General features: G+C 38.6%; 1 protein-coding gene across 1 annotated transcript in view; it reads left to right on the top strand.

Moving 5' to 3' along the window:
• The window catches only part of GFRAL (GDNF family receptor alpha like), a gene marked incomplete at its 5' end in the record, with an annotated part of 29,142 nt that extends 12,238 nt beyond the window's left edge, over positions 1 to 16,904 (top strand). The window contains 7 exons of the mRNA XM_081997414.1: positions 1,361 to 1,801; positions 2,490 to 2,546; positions 3,257 to 3,584; positions 5,861 to 6,120; positions 9,142 to 9,240; positions 15,643 to 15,724; positions 16,699 to 16,904. Of these exons, the coding sequence (XP_081853540.1) occupies positions 1,361 to 1,801; positions 2,490 to 2,546; positions 3,257 to 3,584; positions 5,861 to 6,120; positions 9,142 to 9,240; positions 15,643 to 15,724; positions 16,699 to 16,786 (1,355 nt within the window). The 3' untranslated portion in view covers positions 16,787 to 16,904. The remainder of the gene's footprint in view (positions 1 to 1,360; positions 1,802 to 2,489; positions 2,547 to 3,256; positions 3,585 to 5,860; positions 6,121 to 9,141; positions 9,241 to 15,642; positions 15,725 to 16,698) is intronic.
• Positions 16,905 to 18,117: the final 1,213 nt, after the last annotated feature.

Consider the following 18,117-nt stretch of genomic DNA (forward strand, 5'->3'; position numbering starts at 1 on the left):
AGCCCTCGGATCATTTTGGCAGCTCTCCTCTAGACCCACTCCAACAGGTCCATGTCTTTCCTGTCCTGAGGGCTCCAGAGCTGGACACAGGACTCCAGGTGGGGGCTCATGAGAGCAGAGTAGAGGGGCGGAATCACCTCCCTCGGCCTGCTGGCCATGCTGCTTTGGATGCAGCCCAGGAGATGGTTGTCCTTCTGGGCTGTGAGCACACATTGACAGCTCATGTCCAGCTTTTCATCCACCAGTAGCCCCAAGTCCTTCTCGGCCGGGCTACTCTCGATCCCTTCATCCACTAGCCTGAACTGATACCAGGGGTTGCCCCAACCCAGGTGCAGGACCCTGCACTTGGCCTTGTTGAATCTCAAGAGATTCACATGGGCTCGTTCCTTGACCTTGTCCAGGTCCCTCTGGATGGCAACCCGTCGCTCAGGTGTGTCTTCCACACCCCTCAGCCTGGTGTCATCTGCAAACTTGCTGAGGGTGCACTCAATTCCACTGTCTAGGTCATTGATGAAGATATTAACGAGTACTGGTCCCAGTACGGACCCCTGAGGGACATCACTCATCACTGATCTCCATGTGGACATTGAGCCGTTGACTACTACCCTCTGGGTGCAATCATCCAACCAATTCGTCATCTACCAAACAGTCCATGCATCAAATCCGTATCTCCACAATTTAGAGAGAAGGGTGTTTTGGGGGACTGTGTCAAAGGCCTTACGCAAGTCCAGATAGATGATATAGGTAGCCCTTCCTTTGTCCACTGGTGTGGTCACTCTATCACAGTAGGCCATGAGGTTGGTCAGGCAGGACTTGCCCTTGGTGAAGCCATGCTGGCTGTCTCGAATCACCTCCTGGTCCTCCATGTGCCTTAGCATAGCTTCTAGGAGGACCTGTTCCATGATCTTCCCAGGCACAGAGGTGAGGCTGACAGGTCAGTAGTTCCCAGGGTCCTCCTTGTTACCTTTTGAAAAATGGGTGCAATGTTACCCTTTTTCTAGTCTCCAGGGACTTCACTTGACTGCCGTGACTTTTCAAATATCATGGAGAGTGGCTTGGCAGCTACATCAGCCAATTCCCTCAGGACTCTGGGATGCACCTCATCAGGTCCCATAGACTTATGTATGTTCAGGTTCCTCAGGTGGTCTTGAACTTGATCTTCTCTTACAGTGGGAGGGACTTTGCTCCTTCAGTCCCCATCTTGCAGTCCATCTTCTTGAGAGGTGTGGGAAGAGAGACTGCCAGTGAAGACTGAGGAAAGAAGTTGCTGAGCACTTCAGCCTCTCCTCATCCATTGTTACCAGTCTGCCAGTCTGGTAGATGTCCTGATTTATATCTCTGTTTCTACCTATTTTTACAGAATATTTGGAAACTTCCTCAAGATCCAATACTGAACTGAGTTTTAGGCAACACAGAAACCCCAAAGACCAAAGACACCCAGAAGAATTAGAGAACGACTGCAGTATTGCAAAACAACGCTGTCGAGAGGACCCTTACTGTTTTCTAGTGTATAAGAGCTTCCAGCGAGCATGCCAGGCGGATGCAGCAAAATGCCGGCTCCCGATGGTCAACCAGGAGTGTTTGTCAGTGTGGAAAGAACTGAGGAAAACAGTTCTGGGAGAGTGCAAGTGCTCAGAGCCCCTTCAGATGAGATGTGTTAAAATATGGAAGGGAATATTTAAAAACCATTGTTTACAATATTCAGAAGAAAGCCAAGCTTCAGCAGCTAGTGAAAATGATGATGGTGGTGACAATGATGACGATGATGTTGATGATGAGAGAAATCAGGACACTGACACAGGTTAGTGGTATTCCAGCAGTCTGAATGCTTTTATATGTACAGCACTGTGCACGTGTCTCTGCAAAAAGTTTTCTTAATAATTTGTTGTTTAATGTGGGAAACAGGATCATTTTAAGAGGCTTATTTTAGATGCAAATGAATAATCTGGTAGAAAAATGGTAGCCTGAGTGCAAATACTATCATCCTTCAATGTGTAAATTTGATACAATATGATCCAAATCAGTCCCTTTTAGTATTACACTATAACTAGAAACAATATAACACCAATAACAACTATTTTGTAATAGCAGAATTTGTCTGCCTGCCTTGACAAGCAGTTGAGCTTGAAAACTGGGTGCACTGATGAACACATTAATGCCTCTGGCCTTTATTTATTCACAGTAAACCTGACTTTGTATTGCGCTGAGCAGCTCTAAAAACTCTTCTTGAGCTCACAATAATTAGGTAGAGAAAGTTATCATCAGCCATTGATAAACCGTCCTTTCACCCCCAAACTTATGAATATATGTAACACTTTCAGAGTTTGTTAACAAGCTGACAGGTTCTATTTTGTCAAGATAATTTGTTTTATTCTTGTTTATTTTTACCACTGGCGCTATGCCAGCAACACAGCCAATACTTTAAAGTTAAAAACCAAGCTAAGACATGATTTATCACTTATGCCTGTATCCATATCTTTTTGTTCTAGACAATATTAATACAGAAACAAAATTACAATGGAGCTTATCTGCTCTCTCCAAACAAGGTAAGCCTGAATTTACTTATGAATCCTAACAACTGGTTTTAGCTCTGTTTTCAGAGAGCATACAAAGTATCTTGAGATTCAGATGAATAATTTTCATTCAAATTACTGAAGAGCAGGGAGTCAATAGGTCCAACATATTTTCAGTTAAGCTACTGGGTACATAGGAATCCAAAAATGTCAGGTAACAATCCTGATCCTGTTAAATTTACAAAAGCAAATCTTACCCCATAAACATTTTAGGGTCAACATTATCTAGGTCTTTTTGGAAGGTTTATAACATAAGCTAGAAATGCCTGAACTAGTTTTAAAAGCATGGAAATGCCATTTATGTTCTCTTTTCCATTAGTTATTATGTGGCCTAGCATAAGACTAGAGATGGGAGATTCCAGCAGTTCCAGGTAGCCCCTAGCTCCCAGAAACGGTCACATACTATGAAGAAACTTCCATCTTGTCAGTTTTCACCTTCTCTTCCCTCACTTATCTGACAGGGCCAGAAACTTGCAGGAGGGTTTCTTATAAGGGCCAAGCAGTGGAAGGGAGAAATATGAAGATCACACAATAAGCTTAAAAGAGGCAATGCTGGAAGAGCATCAGAGGTTTTGTGACTCAAATTTGTTTTTAATGAGAACGTTGCAGGCAGGATGACTACCAATTATCACTCGAGGAAGGTTTTCTTGTGATTTCATTTTAAAAACTGTTATTCTTTTTAGCATACGCAGCAAACAGAACCTGTTTGGATGTGAACAAGGAGTGTGTTGAAGATGAAGTATGTAACAAACAGTTGTCCCTGTACCTTAAGGTTTGCTCAGTCAATAAGAAGTGCAACATGGAAGAATGTCAAGCAGCCATAAGGTTCTTCTACCGAAACATGCCCTTTGAAGTTGCCCAAATGATGACATTTTGTGATTGTACTGAGCCTGATGAATCCTGCCACAGAGCCAAAGAACTTCTCCATGGCAAACCCTGTGCAGTTACTGCAGTTCCACCCCCATCATGTCTGAAAGTAATCCACATGTGTGAAGAGAATGAATTGTGCAGGTAGAGTAGAAGAAAGATTTTGCTTAGCAATGTGCCTGTAAATAAAGATTTGATCAAATATTTTTTACATATATGCCATATATCTCATCTACAGCATAATTTTGTTCTGCACTGTATCTATTGTATATAGGTTATTTTAGACTAGATATAAGGAAGAAATTTTTCATAGTGAGAGTGGTGAAACACTGGCACAGGTTTCCCAGAGAGGTGGTAGATGCCCCATCTCTGGAAACATTCCAGGTCATCTTGGATGGGGCTCTGAGCAACCTGATCTAGTTGAAGATGTCCCTACTCCTTGCAGGGGGGTTAGGTTAGATGACCTTGGAAGGTCCCTTCCAACCCAAACTACTCTGTAATTCCCTGATTCTATATTATCACTTGTGTTTGACAACTTCACAGATGTCTGCATCAGCTGTGGTAGTTCCACAAGTAATTCCACAAGTAAACTGAAAAGGTTCATTTTCAGAAAGGTCTAGAATCTAATGTGGGCTTTGCTTCTGCCTTTTTCATTACTCTTAACACTATTTCTGCTGGACAAACTAGGCCACTGTGTATTTTCATTACCACTTTCTTCAGATAACTCTTGCCAGTGTGCACCTTTGTCCTCTAGCAGTTTGCACAAATTGTGCAGCAGACCGGACAAAGCTTGTTTGGTTAAAGTAATTACCTCTTCCACTGTAGAGTCTGACCCTTTGTACCCAACGGCCCTACAGCCAACTAGGCCTGTTCAGAAAACTTGTCTTATTCTTTTCATCTCCAGCATACTGGTACTTGAAAAAAGCTTCCCTGAAACATGCACAGACCACCAAACTCATGAAAAATAATGCCCTTTACAGATAGGATTTTATTTTAGAAAACATGCCAACAGGATTAGCCCATATTCATTGTTCTACTTAATTGCCACCATTTGTGGATGGTCAATTGGCCCACTTTGATTTTCAGTGTAGTCACCGGTTCCGTTGTGGATTAAACCTGAATTTTACCTCAAAACTGTGCTCAAATTAACCTTCAGTCAACAAACCAGGAGGCCAAGAGACACTTTCAGTTCTGTGCAGGCTATTCAGACTGATGGCAGTGGGAATTGCCCCTTTTTATGTCAAGAAGAATTGGGCTACAAATGTATGTCTGTGCATGTGCATGTGTACACATGTAATATCATAACGGAGGCTTGCTGAATTACCCATTATTTTGGGAAAAGTAATGTTTCCTGGCACTCACAATAAATGGATATAATTAGCAAAATTAGTCTGTGAGTTATAGCTAGTCATACCAGGAGGTGAATAAAGAATTCCATTAGCACAGAGGTGGCATCTGCTTTGAAACCTTTGCTTGTGTAATGTAAATATTTACAATAATATCCTAGCTGGTATTGTAACAGTCCATGCTTTTCCATGTGACTTGCTTGTAAGAGCTACACAATATCAACACTAAATTAATAACCTAATTTTATGATTAGGGAAAAAAGGTTGTAATATCTTAATGTACAATATACAACATTTACCTTTATTGTCCCCTAACATTTAATGTGATAAATTGATTTCTAATTAATATCTGCGGATTTCTTAGTTAACTTCTAGTAGATGTTTTCTATTGTCACACATAGTGCATTAAAGGCCAATTTTATTCTATCTTAAGAGCAAATAAACTGAAATAATTTGAGATTATTGAGCTGAGAAACAATTTAATTCTTCTCATAATTTATCTCCGCTATCAATTAACCTTTAATTACTGAATTACTTCTAATTTTGCATGAGCCTTAGACATTTTGTATTTTGTTAGCAGTATGTGGGAGGAGGGATTGGCATTGGATGTAGATTATTATATGTAAAATAAATTGAATATTCATTCTGTCTTCACACTGCCCAACAAATTGACCCGCTAGAATGGCACCTGTTTTGGTTTCATTATGATGACTGCTCTTATTCCTCTGTCCACATTTCTTCTCTGAAGATCTGAGATGGTTGGTATTCATACTAATTTTTGCTGGACCCTGGGAAAATCTCGCAGGTGCTGATTAGAAGTGCATTTGTTTTTTCTCAGAAACTTTTTCAGTTAACCCAAGTTTTTCCACAAATTACAATTTTGCAGATTTCATTCAAACCAATTAGGTGCAAATCAGAGCAGAATTTTGGCCAGCAATCATTGAATATTGTGATTTCTAAGATTTAAGTGGTACCTCAGGAATACACTCTCTTTTCATAACGATCCTTAAATGCCTTTTTCTGAAATCAGAGAGTTTTTACACCGTCATTGTATACCTCCTTTTCCTCCACCAGGAAAAAATACACAACTTTTCAGTCGAAGTGTTGGAGACATGTGACCAAAAAATGCTATGATGATGAAGCTTGTCTTGAAACTTTAATGAAAGGTGACATGCCCTGTTCTGCAAATGCTGATTGCAAAGCAGCCTACATTAGCAACTGGGGCACGATGCTGCGCGTGGAGTGTACCTGCCAGAGTTTGCCTCCCACAGAGCAGTCTTTGTGTGAGCTCTTCCATCATATGCTTCACAGCAAGTCCTGCTTCAGTGAGTTACGTGAGTAACACATAAAACCTTTAAGAATAATTAGTTTTAAAGAGTATTAAAATGGTGACTTAGACCACTGATTTCAGCAAGGTTTATATCTGCATTTTTTAAATCCAAATCAAAATACAAATTGCATGTGCAGTTTTTTCCTCTGGTTTTGGGGAAGATTTATTTTAGTTGTAAATCAATAAAATTGACTACATGTCTCATTACATGAATTTTCTGGAATAACAATAAAAGAATAATTTCTGGGGCCTATACTATTACATGGATTAGAAAAGTCCTAAGCCTTCCTGTCATTGGCTTAATGTTGTACTTCAGTACACTGATTTTACAAATAATGTGATATATTATGTTGTTTTTTCTTTCTTTTCTTCTTGGAGTCCAAGTATTAGTATAGCTTACACATTTAGCAACAGACTTCATTCCACAGAAAATAACTTCAATGATTTAAATAGAACCTCTCAAAAAAAAAGTTGCTGTGAATGGAGGCTTCAGGATTTGGCCTTCAAGTAAAAACACGGGTTAACTCAGATGAAAAGTATGTACCTTCTGTCAGAACCACTAAAGCCTTTCATGTGCTAAATCAGCTGCCTATTTTTGTAAAATATAAAAGTCCTTCCCATGTCTCTGTTTAAGGGAGAATTGTTAGTGCAATGAATGGCAATATGGGAGCAAATATTAATGTTTTATTCTGAATCTGGGTTGTGCCTTTGAAGCAAACCCCCTGTTTGCCCCCATTTATTGTGCTGTGGGTCACATCACAGGGTGGTTCCTGGACTTCTGCAGCCTAAAATTGAACCTGCCACCTCTGCAACGCTCCAGCTACATCCAGGCATCTGGTCCATGGACCAGAATAAAGACCAATGTACCCCCTTCTCCACAAATCTCTGATCTATTGCACTCATTATTTTGCTATATAAATCGTCTTAGCATATACTACGTGCTATATCATACCCTATGCCAGTCATCTTCTATATGCAATTATATATATTTTCGACCTAGCTTGGGAGAGATAATTAGATATCTAAGCATTTCAATGAAAAACAATGACTGTTTCATAGTTCTACCTGATGGACTGTCTTTTAAAAACTGCCTTATTAATTCCATACATGCATTTCATTGAATGAATTATCTAATTTTTTCGTTTTAGCAGCCAAAATGTTACCACTGATAAGAGTATAATTTTTTTCTTGTCACTCAAAGTCTACCCAGAAATTAAAACCAAGTTGCCAAAACTCTGCCCTTAAGCTTACTTAATCACTACTAAAATTCAGACTCTGAGAGAAGATTAAAAATCATATAACAACTCCCCTGTAAAGGTGATGCCATAACACACTTAGATTTGAAACTACTGGCGGTGGTTTTGCTGATGAATGTTATTTATTTGTTTGCTTGTTCTATGGCTGCATTAAATAATGGTCCAAATGAATGATCACATCATTGTTTTAGTTATTCTTTACCTACAAAGCAAAAAAATGATTCTCGTGTCATAATCAAATAATTGCTCATGAGCTTTTGCTATTCCCTAAAGCTGTCTAAGGATAATTTGTTTTTGGTTTTGTTTTTGTTTTTTGTTTGTGATGGAAACTTCCCTAACCTAATTGGGATTGAAGAACAGAAGCTTGCTTGCTCCTGTGGTGCAACGAATTCCTGCTAGTTAAACAAAAAGAGTTGGGGGATCCAGGGCCTTTGACTAAGTAAATGATTGGCACCTACTCTGCAGAACGTGTGCAGAGTCTTGTGAATCTTGCTTCTGTTTTTTCTAGATGTCTAGTTGTAATGAAGCTAAACTGAAGAGAGACATGATTATGGGTTTGATTATAAGGCACAGTGTTAAATGCCATTATGAGTTCAGAGACACGGAGTGAGTGTTCTGTTGCAGACCTCATCCAACTCCTGCTAACTCATTCATCTGGCCTGGGTGTGAACTTTGGATACCTTTCACTCGTACAGTGGTGAAGATTTTTAACATTGAAGCCTTTCTGAATAGGCAAACACTCAAGGCTAACAAAAGGGATCTTTGCCTCTAAAACTGGTGTGAAGAAGTGGTGTTTACACCATCACATTTTCCTACTCTTGTATGGCATTGACTTGCTACACGTGTTTGCTCTTGGGGCTGTGCTTATAGGATTAAAGCTTGCTGCAGATTCAGTGAAAGGCAAGCACTGAGAGTAACTGTCTGCTGTATGAGACACAAGCACAGCATGGATCAGTGCCAATGTAGGATCAGTGTCACAAACAGGAATAAGCAAAAATACCAGTGACAGAAAGTAAAAAGTTACATTTCAAAAATATTTTTGCTCTGGATTGTACTTTTGGGTCTCACAGAACAAATACATTACAAGGACATTTAGTCCACTGCTACTTAGACAATGTTCCAGGCTGCAAACCTGAGCCTTTGTCATACTGTTTTCATTCCTCTAGAGAATAAAAATTTCTCACCTTACAATTCATGTCAGTGACCATGCATAGTCTTGTATGGCTTAGACTCTTGCTCTGTAAACTCTTCTACTTAGGTAAACCTTTTATTTTTCATTTCAACAGAAGATACATATTTTCAGATACATTAATGAAATCATGCCCACTAAGAAGCCAGACCTTTGTGAAAGAGTTGATTGAGGTCTAGCAATTCATTTGGAGAATAAACTCTGCCTTTTGGAAATTACTTCAAACTACTACCCATTTCTCAACACTTCTATACTGGTTTGGTGGGCCCAGTTCTTTTGGTGGGCCTATTTCTAAAACAGATTTTGTGAAAAGAGAATTTAAATTGTTTTGAGGCAGAGAATATTTTGAAAGCACACTTGTCCGCTATAAGACAAACTACGGGGGAGGTTTAACAGAGATGTCAAAGGAAGAACAGTCATTCACTCATTCACTTTGTTCACTGAGTGTCATTAAACAATATTTTTAAAGAGCTACTTTTAGAAATTCTGTGACTCTTATGAAAACACTAAATGGCAATATTAGTTCAAAATATTTTTTTAAACTAATATTTTGAATGGATATTTTCTTTCCAATATTCAGGTCAAATTTCCATTAAGAAGAAAGGTTTTCATTGGGTAAATACAGAAATGCCAAGAGAAAAGCTTTCCAGAGCACAGTTCCATTCTTCTTCAATTAATGGTGAGCTTGGGCAAACTACTCCATGATTTTAACAGAAGTACTCTTGAAATCTCTGGCAGGTATGATAGGGAAGACTAAAGGTTGGGTCCTTTGGGTGGGTTCAGGCAAGTGAAGTCTACCTGTTGCTCCCCCATTCAATATAATGTGGAAAAATCTCTCTACCTGTTTGGCTTAGCTTATATAACCACAAAATAAAGATAATGAGACTGAACCAATTTCTCTGATATGTGGTTTTGAAATAGATGTCTCACAACCACTACCTCATAATTGGGGAAAATTAAGCTATTAAACCTGCCAGAGCCTGGCTCTCCATACAGTCATTGAAGAGTAGTAGTCATAATGTGTAATACAAATTACTATCTTTGATGTCACACCTACTCGTCTCCTATCTCTCTTGAGTTTTTGTGCTATAGTAGTTACAACAACAAAATTAGGAAGCCATAGGAAGTGGTCTGAGTAGGGGCTTACATTACACTCCATAAGACTTTACCTTCTCATGCAACAGAAAGGCACCAAATTGCGGATCATGATATCCCATGGGCTGAAGAGCTGCATCTGGTTTTATTTCCATGCATTTACAGTATGCAATTAAGCAACATAAAGTTAAAGGATATTAAATTAATATACAAATTTTCTCATGGCTGAAATAATATTAATTTTATATTCTTTTTGAAGGACACAATTGCAGAGTGAGAACACTAAAGAGCTTAATGCACAAATAGCGACTCTAATGAGAATGACCTGTTCTACCCTGTGTGGGGCAGATTACAATACTCCAGATATTACTGTGAATTAGTTCCCAGAACTGTTCATACTGAACACCTTTAACAGTGAAAAAATAATTCAAGTTCTGCATGCAGTACAAAATGAAGGGACTTCTATCAGCTCCATCCTTCAACTATTGCTGAAGTGGACAACTTGGGAAGTATAAAAATAGATTAATGGGAAAGGGATTCCTGAGACTCTGTATGTGACTAATTAAGCATTCAGCTGTAATTTTAGCATTAAAATTACTTGAGAATCATGCATGTCATCCAAGTGCTCTGTGTACTCAGAGAAGAAAGTCGGGGACCCTCAGATGAAGATTAATCCCACCTTTTCAGATTGTCTTTGCTGGAAGTGTTGGCTTCTCTTGGCCAGGTACAGAGGGAGCCTGAATCTCTGGCTGAAATGAGACTTCATTGGTTAAAAAATGCAAGTTACAATGCAAGAAGTCCTGCTTTAAGTGAAAAAATGTAAAATGTGAGATATTTCACCCCTGTGACTAGTTCTAACTGCAGACCCTTTCAGTGTGTAAAATGTATTATACATTTTCCTCAGCGATTCAGATAAATGTTTGCAGAAAGCAGCCTGCACCCAGTTAATTCTGTTCCCACTGATGTCTGAATACTTTCCAAAAAACTGTCCTTGAACTCTTAACAGAATTTTGTATGGCCTTAGAAAAATAAAAAGAATGCTGACCAGCCTAAACCATACGATAAAATATTCCTTCTATTGGAGCTGTCATGTACATTAGATGGGAACTCTCTAAGCTCTGAATGTCTCATAGGAAGCCAGGTCAAGGAGAAGAATCTGATTCAGGATATCCACCTGATGATAAAAACCATATTGCAAATTGTTTTATAAATCCCACTGCCAAAAATCTAACCCAGTATCGTAGATTTGTATGTTAGTAAATGTGCATTACTCAAGCTGCAAAGGGAGTTATTATCTTTACAAAATATTTATCTTTACTGAAATCAAATCCCAAGAAGAATCCCAGGGTGCAGAGGCAAAATGGTTAAGTTGTCAAATATGGCCTCTTGTGTGTGTGAAGATATTTGAAGGTATTTGCTGCTTGGCTATTTTCTGCTTGGAGATACAATTTGCTGATTTCTTGTTCCTACATGAAAACCTCAGAAGAATCCATTAGTTAGCTTGTCATTGAAAGATACAAGGATGTCTTTCACCAGTTCAAACTAATGACCATCTACAGATGAACATGCTCAGAAGAAACTCAGTATTTCTTCAACTTTTTCTTAATTTTATAATGCAAAAAACCACCTCCTGTTTGAAAAACAGTAAGATTTCTCCATTCTATTCAGTGACATGCATATCATATATTTTAATAAAAGAAGTCTTTAATAATAAATAGTAAATCTAAACATATGTTCATATATATTTGCAAATAAATATAACCCTATTCAACTGGAAGAATATTATTCCAGCTTTTGGTGTAACCATATAATAATGGGATTGTGTAAAAATCTTGACTGGATTTACACTCATTCACATACCCAGGAGGGTACGGGCCAACCCAGTCGTCTGTGGGCTGATACAACCCCGTTAACAAGATGTGATGTGGGCAGAGTCCTAACATACAAAAGTTAATGAGACTTTTGCTGTAAGCTTAGATGGGGCCAGAATTTTATGACATTTTGGAAACAGCGCCAAGTGTTAAACCAAACAAAAATTCTCCAAACTTCAAAAATATTGTTATTGCCTACCTAGTTATGCACTTTCAGTCTCTATGCAAATTATCTCCATGATTTTATAGATCCCCATAATTTAAAAGATTGCTTCCCACACTTTAATTTGAAAAATGATTCATGTATGAAGATAAGCATTTACTTTCATCAGCGTAGAGCTTTGGAGCTAAAGTACTTTTTGACTGGAAAAGAAAGTCAGAAATACAGAACTCTCATCCTGTCCTTGTGAAATACTATAAAATTGGGCTTGACCCAAAACTGTTGAAATTAATCTAATTTCATCTTAAATTGTAGAGTTATCATATATTTCCTACTGAGGTGTTTTACTGTGCTGAGAATCTAGATAAACAAGTAATTGCCAAGGTTTATCTATAATTATGCCAGCTGCCATGGGAACCGAGATTAGTTCAGCTCCAGTGACTTTAATTTGTAAGGTATGAAACATTGTCAATCTGATTGGTTTATAAATGTAGAAAAAAAGCCTGTGACAAGTTGGGAGTAGCCAAGAATGTCTGAGCGCCAGCCGGAATTAATATGTTCGATGAATATTCACAGCCATTTCATTATGTATGCATACATAAGCAGGTAGATTTACACAGGAGTGTAATCCCACTAATTGTTCCAGCTGCTGAGCCCACAGCTATTCTCTACTGAACTTCATCACTGGAAATGTCCATGTGTCTATGTAGACAGCTGAAGCTGGTGCTTCAGTAGCACCTGCAGCCCAAGTTGTGTCCCTGAGTTTTGCAGCCCATCCTAGGAAGGACAAGACACGCATCATGCAGCCGTGGTGGCCCTGCTATAGACCTGCCCTGAGATGAGAAGGCCCACAAGCTTCTCATGACTACAGGTCACCTCCACAGGACAGAGCAGCCCTCCCAGTGCCTCACAGCCCTTCCCCTTGCAATGGAAATGACTGCCTTCCAGTTGTGTCAATTCCCTCTCTGCAGGACCGAGATGGAAACATCCCGTGTTTTAGCCACATCCTATTATAAGTCTTTAGACACCCCATGTGACTTTCTTTCTTCATGGTACATGCAGATATTTGTATCACTTTCTCCATTTAGTCCGAGAAACCAAACCAGGTTTGCTCTTCTATACCTCAGAGTTGAAGAGAAGTACTGAAATAGGGACAGCTGTTTCTTAGAAAATAATGTACACTACTTTTTTTTACCACTTCTGCTAAGAATAGGAAATTTTTCTAACTTTTAATCATATTTTTAATGTTTGTGATGGATCTATCTGCACTCCAGAGCAGGTTGGACAGTTGGATTCGATGATTTCAAAGGTCTTTTCCAACCTAAATGATTCTCCGATTCTATGATTCCAACGAACTGTGAATGGGCTCACAGCATGAGAGCTAAGGTTGTTCACTGATCCCTAACTACTAATGTGCCTAATCCAGTAGGTGTTTTTATTGTTCGTTTAGGGTACTGTTTTTTGAGCCTTAGCTCATTGTTAGTTAGATCACAGTCGTTTAGGGTACTGTTTTTTAAGCCTTAACTCGTTGTTAGTTAGATCACGTTCAGATGATCAATACCATGTATACAGAGATCAAATTGAGATAATACAGCCTGTTATGTCATACAGGAATTGAAATGTGGATTCTGGTAGTTTTCATGGACAAGATTTGGGATGAACAGAGCCAAAATTTCATATCTGTACTTCTTAACTTCCCTGGCACTATTTCACATTTCAAGAACTGATTGGATAGAGAACAATTGTGAAAATTTCTATAAAATATTCTTTGGATATTTAAAGAAGAACAGAGTGCCTATCAAGAAACACACACCCCAAAAACATTTTTAAGGGAAGATGAGTAAGTACATTCAAGCAGTTAAACCACAAAGAATACATAAAATGAAGAACTAGCTCTTCAGCCACAAAACTGTGCCCTCTCCTAGCCTTACAAATTCCCTCACTTCTCAGAAGGTAGGAGAAAATATATGGCTTCCAGCATGATCTCATCATTAACATGTTTCTTGTGTTCCCCCCAGAACTGAAAATGTTATCATCAACATCTTTTTTACCAGCAATTACTTCACCAAAACCATAGCATTTTATAAGATTTTGAGAAAAAATAGAACATTTTTATTTCATTTGATTATTTCCAAGTGTTTTGTTTTATCAAAATGAAACAATTTTTTCCAATTTTTTAACAAAAAGTATTACAGTGTTTTGGTGAAATTATATTAGCCTATTTTTAACTATCCATGACTGTTGCTCCTAATAATTTTCCTAGTCTTGTGGTAAGTTATGTACTTTAAAGACCTTGGTTTGCCTTAAATATGTGTGAATCTCACTTTCCACTTCAAAAAAATAGGAAATTTTTGCTCCTGCATTGTAGGAAGTTTTAAAAGATGACCGAGTGTACAATTAAGATTCAGAAACTGCAAAAAAGATTAAAAATTATTCTTTTCCTAAAGACCATAACCTTAAATAAACATTGTAACTTGAGAGGAGGGCCAACTGCTGATCTATTTTTAAATGTATGATATTAGCAGTCCTGCACTGAGTCTAAGATAGACCTCATCCCTCTTCATTCAAAAATTCACTACATTATATAACTTTCAGTAGCTTGCTGCATTAAGTGGCATGCTCATTCTGTGCAACTTGTGATGGTTCAATCATTGCTTACATTTTTCTTTTATTGGAAAACTTGGCTTTTGGATAGCTTTTTGAGAAAAAGTAAACGTCAACCTGCAATAAAAACCAGGCAGGTCCAACTCCCTGCTCAGCTCTTGCCCGTTATTTGCCTTGTAGAATGTATATCCACTCATACTGGAGCTGCTCCAGTATCCATACTGCCTGTGTTTGTATTACACTATACCCTACCTCTGTTGCATATACATAGTGTATACAGAAATGTCTCATTTAGGATCTGTGTGTGCATATGCACAAACGCACAGGCACACAGAACATGTAATAACTGACAACTGACTCAGAGACCAGAATTTGGCTTTCTCTCAGCCCAGATAAGCAGCCCGGTGATGGGGCTGGGACTCCATCTCTTCCTTGGTGAATATTTCTCTGCTTGTGTAAGGTGGAGCAGCTTGGGAACAGCTGATGCCCTCTGCATTTGAGTTCGTATGTAAACAAAACTTATTTATTTGTGTAAACATGACAGAATCAGTGCAACAGAGAAGTAACAGAAAAAAGTCTCATGTTTTATGCTTGTGGCTCTGGATTGCCTCTTGTCAAGTCATCTAACCTCCACACATCTCCATCCCAAGTTCAGGGCTTACGTTTCATTGTCAACTGAAACTTTTCCTCCAGAATATTTATCAAAACTGATGGATTCATTCCTCCAGGAAAAATAAGTTTCTCCTCATTTGGAAAACAAAGATTGAAGTTTTTCAACAGTTGGAACTTCTAGCACATAAGCCGCCTAAGTGACTTTTTGGTGAGAAGCCTAGAAGAAGGAGGAAACTCCATGGGCACAGCGCCCAGAAACACAGTGTTAGATCCCATTTTACATTAATTTTATTCTAGATCAAATATTACTGCACACTGCAATTATGGTAATATGTGAAAAAGGAAAAGGCATCTAGCAGGTAAGTGGGAGCCAGGTCTCCTCTGAAACACAGAATAAAATTAACACCTTAAAAGCAATTGGGAGAACACTCCAAAACACAAATCAGAGTAACAAGCTGTTCCCCTGGAGTAGAATGAAAGGTAGTACTGCACATATGAAGTGCTAGTGGAGCTGGTATTTACTAAAAGGAGTCTAAAAATTTTGCACCAACTGGTGAAGGAAGAGTTATTCCAACCATTGGCATACCATCTAGGTCTTTTCCCTCCTTTTAATTACTTATGTCAGAATTGATAGCTAACTTAGCTTACATATGCATGCATTCCAAGTCAGATTGCAAATCTGATTCTTATTACTGAAGAAGTAAATGTTTCATGTCTGCTTTCTGTTTTTTACTTCTAGGTGAAACGGTCTACATTATTGCCTATTCCTCCTGCATAGTTCTCATCCTAGGAATAGTCCTGTTGACTCTCCTAAAGATCAGGTAATTTGATAGGGATATTAATCATTGGTTCTAGAAAATTGGAAAAGCAGAAAATAAAATGTTTTGGCTTAGTTAAGAGGTTGGCACTGCAATTGTCTTTAAAAACAGTCCACCATGCCCCAGTGATGGAAAGAACTGACATTGCGGGTGTCAGCAGGGAGGAGTGAAATACGATGCGTATCTACAATGCCCTCCATTCATGCAGAGATCCCAGGCTTCAGAAGGTTTCATTTCCTGTCCCATGGCAGGGGAAGGTGAAATCTGAATTCAAAAATTCTGCAAGGCTACCTTCCTAGCCCTGTAGCAAGCAGAGGTAATGCAGAAAGGAAATGAGAATATTCAGCATTATAACATATTTAGAAACTGAACCGTGAATGCTGCTGTAGTTAATATTCTTGCCAAATGCCATTTTTTCTGATAGGAGTCTGTAAACATTCCCCCCCCCCCAGTATGAGAAAATGCCCATACACCAATGCTTGGTAAGAAAACAAAAATGTGTATTCACTTAGTCAAATGAACATGGCCTTTTCTTAAATGATACATTTTCTTGGACCAAATTAAATGGCCAGATTTCAAGAATTACACTGTCAGACGATAGGTAACAGAACATGATGTAGCAGGAGCTATATATAGCGGGAGGGATATTGAGTCAAATTTCATTATTAAATTCAGAGGCAGATCAAAGAGGGATCATGCAGAAAAATGCAAAAGGCAAGTCAAGGATATATGGGAACAGAGGCTTTCTCTTTAGGTTTGTAGTTACAGGAATATCAGCATATAAATAAAACTCAGATTTAAAGAATACAGGGGATGGAAGAAAGAACAGTACATTAATAATGGGGAAGGGAATTATTTTATACCACAGTGTTCATCATAAAAAGAGGGGAGTTTTGCCACTGATTTCAATTAAGCCAAAGTTCAAACCAAAAGCTGTATAGTTTATTGTTAAATGCATGCACATTCTTTGTTTTCAGAGCCTGCAGAACAAAACATGAGTCAAGAAGCCCCTTGCCAGACCATTCTTCTGAAACATTTATGGTCCACTATAAAAGTCACAGATGAACTACTCTGTTGCTTATGCTTTCTAAGGCTATTCCTGAAAGCCAGCCTGTTGTACATATGCGATAATAAAATATATATTAGAAAAACTACTATAAATTATGGAATTTTGTAGTTGAGCATACAAAAGATTTTTATGTTTATTAATACATACTAAACCTTTCACAAGCTAAAGAAAAGTAGAACTGTGCTCTCTCTCATTTGCGTAGATTCACAGATGTGTTCTGAGCGGCACATTTCCTACATCTTTAGATGCACGTGACTGGTATAAATGCTGCATCAGCATGAATCTGCCTAGCAGCGGCAATCTTTGAAACTCGCCCTTCTGATCTGAACACATCTGGCAGAAAGGAAAAAAACCTACTCAGAGATATTTTAGAGAGCTGTTAAAAAGTACATATGCGGTAGTTTTGTACACTAGGTTCCCAAGTACCTAATGCCATTTTGTAAGCCAGCACTCGGAGGTAGGCTGCCTGTAGTTTGACGGTGGAGCACTTAGTGGGGTAGGAGGAGATCAGACCATTTTCAGTATCAAAAGGAGTTAAACTGACTATCTGAGCTAATGCTTTGACTCCAGTATGTTGTTACTGAAACGGGTTATTCTTTCTCCTCCTTCAAGGAGAAATTAGTGAACCTTTCCAACCCCAACACAGTAATTTTAGAAAGCGTTTTGTGGTCTGAATGCCCTGTGGAGAGAGCCACTTGCCTGGGGCTGAAGTGAAGTGCCTATTTCTCAGAGAGAGAAGTTACAACCCATCTCATCATCTGTGTTTCCTATTCATTGTCTCTAGGCAATACCCGAAGTGCCTAATTCTCCCCGTGCACTGTACTGGGAGTCATGGTCCCTAACACATCAATCTGGATCCCAACTTTCTGGCTATGAGTTCTGGATTTCTCCCAGTAGCTGAGTTGTTTTGCTAGATTTAAGCTTCTATTTACTAGCAATTTGTTGTCTTTGCTATATCTTTGTCACAAACTGGTTCTGGTCAGCACAGGCTAATGGACTGGCATTTCTTATACAGCTGTTACCATAAGAAGCATACGTATTGTCTTGTTATGATAGCATCTGATGAATTAATTTTATTTTCAATTTGATTAATTTGAATTTTGTCTGAATTCCTACTAAACATAACTCACATGATGAACAGCATGAGGAATGAAACACTGCTTCCACTGAATTCAGTTCCAGTTTTGACCATGACTGATTCAGATGTAGGGCTAGAAATTTATGGTGTGACCAGAAGAGCAGGATTATCTGCTTTTCTGTGTGACTTTTGCTTCTGGTTTTGGTGCTTGTTAAATGATACAGTGTGTGACCAAAATCTTACGTGTGC

Source organism: Phaethon aethereus (assembly GCF_964289735.1).
Source record: "Phaethon aethereus genome assembly, chromosome: 3".
In the NCBI taxonomy this organism is placed as follows: Eukaryota; Metazoa; Chordata; class Aves; order Phaethontiformes; family Phaethontidae; genus Phaethon; species Phaethon aethereus.